Source organism: Emiliania huxleyi (genome assembly GCF_000372725.1).
Source record: "Emiliania huxleyi CCMP1516 unplaced genomic scaffold EMIHUscaffold_332, whole genome shotgun sequence".
In the NCBI taxonomy this organism is placed as follows: domain Eukaryota; phylum Haptophyta; order Isochrysidales; family Noelaerhabdaceae; genus Emiliania; species Emiliania huxleyi.
This window is the reverse complement of record NW_005199506.1, coordinates 1-5,884: the sequence shown is the minus strand read 5'-3', so window position 1 is coordinate 5,884 and position 5,884 is coordinate 1. Positions and strand designations below refer to the sequence as shown.

The window sequence follows — 5,884 nt, the reverse complement described above, 5'->3', positions numbered from 1 at the left end:
TTTCAGCCCGCAAAGTGCGAAGTTGCGACTGCGACGAGCGGTAGCGCGCCTGCAGATCGACCATCTCCTCCTGCGCCGCCGCTGCAGTTCGAACTGCGGCGAGCCTACACGCTTCGCCGCGACTGAGCGCCGCGCGCAAAGCGTGCAGCTCCTGTCGCCGACGCCGTGCCAGCGTTGACGGTGCCTCCGACGCAGACGAGGAGGAGGAGGAGGAGGCGCAGGAGGCCATGTATTTGTCACTGCCCGCGCCGCGCAGCTGCTGCCCGCGCGCTTAGCCGACGTAAAAAGAATTTTACGTGCACTCCCTCGCACAACACTGGGAACGGGTGACCTTTGAAGTTTGAACGTGTGGGCGGCAGCTGTCTGTTTACAGGCGCTGGCCGCCCGCGCGCGCGCCGGACCGGCTCCGGCACGTCCGGCGCTGGGCGGCGCGCGTCCACACTGCGCGTCGCGCAAAAGGCGAGCGCTCGCCGCCGCTACGGCGGCGGCGGCGGCCGACGGCCGACGGCCGACGGCCGACGGCCGACGGCCGACGGCCGACGGCCGACGGCCGACGGCCGACGGCAGACGGCATACGGCCTAGGGCTCGGCTGGGCGCGCACGCGCACGCGCGCGCGTCGCGCGCCACGCGTCGCTCCGCGAGGGCGCGCGCCAACCGCGATTCGAACCGGGGCCAAAAGGCGCCTGGAGCGACCGCGGTCCGGTCGCGCCACCGCGGCTGCGGGGCTGATAGAGCAGGCCGGCTGCGGCTCCTGATGTACCTCCGCTTTTGGGTGGCGGTCGCGCGCTGCCGACGGCGCTCGCCGGCGCTACGGCGCTCGCGGCGCGCTCGTGGCGTTCAGGGCGGCTCGCACACGCACACGCACACGCACACACACACACACACACACACACATGCACACACACACACACACACACACACACACACACACACACACATGCACAGACACACAGCCCCTACGCGCGGCGGGCACACTGGAAAAAATTCGGAAAAAAGCTCCAAGTGCTCCAAGCATTCACGGTATCCAAGTGCTCCAGGGAGCGGCAGGCGGCGGCGCCGTCGCAGGACGAGGCAGAGGAGAGCGACGCGACAGAGGAAGAAGCGACAAGAGAGAACGACGAGAGTGGGACGACCGCGGGGTGGCATGAAGGTTGCAGCGAACGAGATTCGTTTCGCGCTTTCAAAAGCCGGCTTCGCGCGCAGCGCAACTTTGGGTTTGCCACGAAAAGCGTCCCCAGTGGAAATGGGGGCTACTGGGGCGGCCAATTCACACCTCGCGGGACTACTTATGTTTTCGTAAACGTAATTGTGGCCCCCCTAAACGTCGCACGAGTGCAACCGGGTAGCGGGGGGCTAAAATGAGCGTTCACTCACAATTCATGCTTATATGAACGGGGCCCCGGGCCTCGCGTGGATGGAGGGCGCGGCAGGGCGTTGCACGCATATACCGTGGATCTCACTCGATCGGGGGGGGCGGTTTTGTGCGGGGGGGAGGTTTTGTCTCAAAGAGCGATCTGAGACGCTGTTCACAGCCTTGTTTTTCAGAAGAAAATACGTTTTGTGCGTTGGTCTGTGAGAGGTTGAGGTGCGAGCCCTGGAGGCCCTGGGGATTCACAGCACAAGCTTGTGCAGCGAAAAGCAGGCGTGCGGCAAGCGGAGCTCCCCACCGGCACGCGTGCGGGAGCGCCCCGACTCCGTCTGCCAGGTTGCGCTCGAAACGCGCAGCGAGGGAGACTCTCTCCCTCAGACAGCTGGACTGCGCCTTGGCCCCGAGGACGCGCGTAGACTATTATTAAAGCAAGCGGCGACTTGATCCTACCCACGGAACGTCGCCGCAAAGCATTTTATCTCCTGCGTTCGCATTTGGGCGGCCATCGCAACACTCCCTAGCTCTGAAGGTCCCGGGCGCGGACAACAAGCTGGAGAACTTCCTCCTCACCGTGTTGAGCTGCAACGAGATGACAGCGGCTTTGCGAGTCAATGTGCTCTGGAAGTACATCTTCTCCGAGCCGACGCGCTGGCGGCGGGCTTGGCGGCGGCGGGCTTGGGGCGGCGGGCTTGGCGGCGGGGGCGATGGCGGTGGTGGAGACGGTGGAGGGGGTGAGGGAGCGGGCGGCGGCGGGGGAGGTGGGCTCGGTGGGGGCGGCGACGGGGGAGGCGGGCTTGGCGGCGGCGGGCTTGGCGGCATGCCGACCTCGTACTGCGAGGGAAGCGGCAGCGACCGAGGAGGCGATGGTAAAGTGGGCTGCCGGCATGCCGGAGATGGCGACGCGGGCCTGCGCGCGATCGAAAAGGGCTGTGGAGGCAGGCGGGAAGGGAGGCGGGCGGAGGGGGGAAGACGATCTGGAGGGGGGGAAGGGGGGGTGGGGGGAGGGAGGGGCGAGGGCGCCGCGGCCGGCACCTTCTCCGGACACGGCCCGCCGCCCTTCATGAGAGCTGTGAAGGAGTGCGTACACTCTACACACCCTCGAACCCTGTTGCGTGTTGGCTGTTTTGGGGCACCACAGTACGAGTACGTGCGGTGTACCTCACTCTCCTCACACAAGTCTGATGTAAGAAGAAAGATGTCCCGCAACTTGTAAACACGGACTACAGTACGGCTCTACACATATGAGATATGTTGTCGCCGCGCCCGCGGGCTCTCTCTCACACAGCTTTTCTCTGGGGGGGCCGCGCTCGGTGGTACAAGAGTAGACTACTATTGCGAGGCGACCACCCACTCCAGGTAGGCTTGCCGCTCACCGGCCGAACGCAAGCCGTCCCACGCGAAGAACGGAACGCTGATCACCCGCCAGCCGGCCGCCGCGAGGAGGCGCCGCTTGAGGAGCGTGTGCCCGTTGGGTTTGCGCACACCCCGGCCGTCGGGCAGCAGGAAGTGAGTCGGGCCGTCCACCTCGATCGCGATGCGTGAAGAGGGCAGCGCCAGGTCGAGCGAGTAGCCGGTGCGCGGCTCGTCGTACTCCTCCTCGAAGCCGAAACGGACGGCGGCGAGGGCAGCCGCGACGGAGCGCTGCAGCGCCGAGACCCTCACTTGTGTATCGTGCATGGCGTCGCAGCAGAGCCGCCGCTCGGACTCGGAGAGAAGGTGCTGCTGCGCGTCTGCGGCGTGTTCCAAAAAGAGCCAGAGCTGCCACTGGTGCAGCTGACGGCGCTCCTCGATGCCATAACCCGACGGACCCTCTCAAAGGGAGCCGCTGACCACGCGCGAGCACTCGGCGAACAGCAGCGCGTGGTACTGGTCTGCCGTCGCAAACGCCCACACCGTGTTGGCCAGCGCCTGCGGCTTGAAGCCAGCCAGCCCGCTGCGCACCGCCGCCTCCGCCACCGCCGCGAACAGAGCGTCTGCAGCCACGCCCGCCGTCGCATACGCCCACACCGTGTTGGCCAGGTCCTGCGGCTTGAAGCCAGCCAGCCCGCTGCGCACCGCCGCCTCCGCCACCGCCGCGTACAGCGCGTCCGCAGCCACGCCCGCCGTCGCATACGCCCACACCGTGTTGGCCAGGTCCTGAGGCTTGAAGCCAGCCAGCCCGCTCCGCACCGCCGCCTCCGCCACCGCCGCGTACAGCGCGTCCGCAGCCACGCCCGCCGTCGCATACGCCCACACCATGTTGGCCAGGTCCTGAGGCTTGAAGCCAGCCAGCCCGCTCCGCACCGCCGCCTCCGCCACCGCCGCGTACAGCGCGTCCGCAGCCACGCCCGCCGTCGCATACGCCCACACCGTGTTGGCCAGGTTCTGAGGGTTGAAGCCAGCCAGCCCGCTGCGCACCGCCGCCTCCGCCACCGCTGCGTACAGCGCGTCTGCAGCCACGCCCGCCGTCGCATACGCCCACACCGTGTTGGCCATGTCCTGAGGCGTAAAGCCGGCCAGCCCGCCGCGCACCGCCGCCTCCGCCACCGCCTCGTAGAGCGCGTCTGCAGCCACGCCCGCCGTCGCATACGCCCACACCGTGTTGGCCAGGTTCTGAGGGTTGAAGCCAGCCAGCCCGCTGCGCACCGCCGCCTCCGCCACCGCCGCGTACAGCGCGTCTGCAGCCACGCCCGCCGTCGCATACGCCCACACCGTGTTGGCCAGGTTCTGAGGGTTGAAGCCAGCCAGCCCGCTGCGCACCGCCGCCTCCGCCACCGCCGCGTACAGCGCGTCCGCAGCCACGCCCGCCTTCGCATACGCCCACACCGTGTTGGCCAGTTCCTGAGGCTTGAAGCCAGCCAGCCCGCTGCGCACCGCCGCCTCCGCCACCGCTGCGTACAGCGCGTCTGCAGCCACGCCCGCCGTCGCATACGCCCACACCGTGTTGGCCATGTCCTGAGGGTTGAAACCGGCCAGCCCGCCGCGCACCGCCGCCTCCGCCACCGCCTCGTAGAGCGCGTCCGCAGCCACGCCCGCCGTCGCATACGCCCACACCGTGTTGGCCAGTTCCTGAGGCTTGAAGCCAGCCAGCCCGCTGCGCACCGCCGCCTCCGCCACCGCCGCGTACAGCGCGTCCGCAGCCACGCCCGCCGTCACATACGCCCACACCGTGTTGGCCATGTCCTGAGGGTTGAAGCCAGCCAGCCCGCCGCGCACCGCCGCCTCCGCCACCGCTACGAACAACGGGTGCACCACCCTCGCCTGCAGGCCGCACTTTGCAACGCCGTGAGACACGTTGGCCAGCTCGCGTGCTCGGCACGAAGAAACCAGGTCGAGCGTGCGCTGCACCAGCTGCTCAAGCTGCTCCTCGTGCCGCCGCTCGACGCGCTGCTTGCCCAGTTTTGTTCCACAGGTTCGCAGCGTGGATGTGGTTCAAGCTCGCGCTGTGGGCAGCAAAGAGCGCGAGCAGCTCAATGGCGCCGCTGGCATGCGAGATCTGGCCGTTGATCTGCTTAGCATGAGCTGACCGCCGGCAGCAGAGCGGTTAGACGCGAGGCGCTCATTGCGCGTTGGTGCGTCGCGGTTTCCCTGCTCGTCGCATCCTTGCGCACCGTGCATCGGCGGTCCCACCCGGCGACCGCTGTGCTGAGGCTGCCCCTCGCCGCGTTGGTCGTCGCGCCGGTCATCGCGCGGATCGTGCCAGTCGCGCTCGCGTTGGCCTCTGCCCTGATCGTCGTAGCCGCGCCGCTCGTCATGCCGCCCGTCATGATGCGGCCGTTGCAAGCCTCGCCAAGGCTCGTCGCGCCATCGCTCAGCGGGGGCGTGTGGCTCAGCGTGCCATCGCTGCTCGCGCCCACTGCACCAAGCGTCGCTGCAGCCGCACCGCTCATCTTGCCGCCCGTCATGGTGCGGCCATTGCTCGCCTTGCCAACGCTCATCGCGCCGTCGCAGCTCATCCCGACGCGGCTCATCGCGCGATCGCGACCGCCGTCGCGGCTCGCCCCGCCATCGCCAATATTCGCGTCCGCACTCGGCGCGCCGTTGCTCATCACGCCAGCGACGCTCCTCGCTCCGATCTGACATTTGTGACACTTCTTCTAGGCGTCCGTCCGCCTTCGTGGAAAAATTCATATTGGCCATCGGAAAAGAATTTCCTTCCCGCCGCGAACCAGATGATGTGGCTCGCCCCGCGCCCTGTGTGATCGTTCGAGTAGTATTCCTAGGAATATTTTTGTTTTAGGTTTGTTGTTGGCAAATCAAGACACAGCTCGCACAGAATCACAGCGGGAGGAAAGCGGCGAGTCGCAATTCCTGGGGTCCTTGTGGCGGGCCACCCTGTCCAGAAAGGCATGGATGCCAATCTGGCTGGGGTCTCTCGACCGAGTCTAGGAATTCTGAGTCCTGGGGATCGAATGGGGAAAAGCGGAAAACAGAAAGAAAGACGCGAGGCGGGAAGGAGCAGGACTTTGCGGAGATCAGCAGGGTGTATGTACCTGTGTTAGTGCCAGTGCGCCAGTCCCGTGCCTAGTGCTGTG

At 67.2% G+C, this 5,884-nt stretch overlaps 2 protein-coding genes across 2 annotated transcripts; both read right to left on the bottom strand.

Annotated features, from left to right (window-relative positions):
- Positions 1-2,539: 2,539 nt before the first annotated feature.
- EMIHUDRAFT_368838 (hypothetical protein) lies at positions 2,540-3,052 on the bottom strand. Its single transcript, XM_005773616.1, has one exon. It carries the CDS (start codon positions 3,045-3,047, stop codon positions 2,700-2,702), a length of 348 nt encoding a protein of 115 aa, XP_005773673.1. The 5' UTR covers positions 3,048-3,052; the 3' UTR covers positions 2,540-2,699.
- Positions 3,053-4,861: 1,809 nt separating this feature from the next.
- EMIHUDRAFT_241426 (hypothetical protein) lies at positions 4,862-5,398 on the bottom strand (the record flags this gene model as incomplete). The annotated part of the gene is made up of 1 exon (XM_005773615.1): positions 4,862-5,398. One exon carries the CDS (start codon positions 5,396-5,398, stop codon positions 4,862-4,864), a length of 537 nt encoding a protein of 178 aa, XP_005773672.1.
- Between the last annotated feature and the right edge of the window lie 486 nt (positions 5,399-5,884).

What these genes read in the sequence shown, in the direction of transcription:
- EMIHUDRAFT_368838 (XM_005773616.1), bottom strand. Translation starts at nt 3,047, where the DNA reads ATGCACGATACACAAGTGAGGGTCTCGGCGCTGCAGCGCTCCGTCGCG.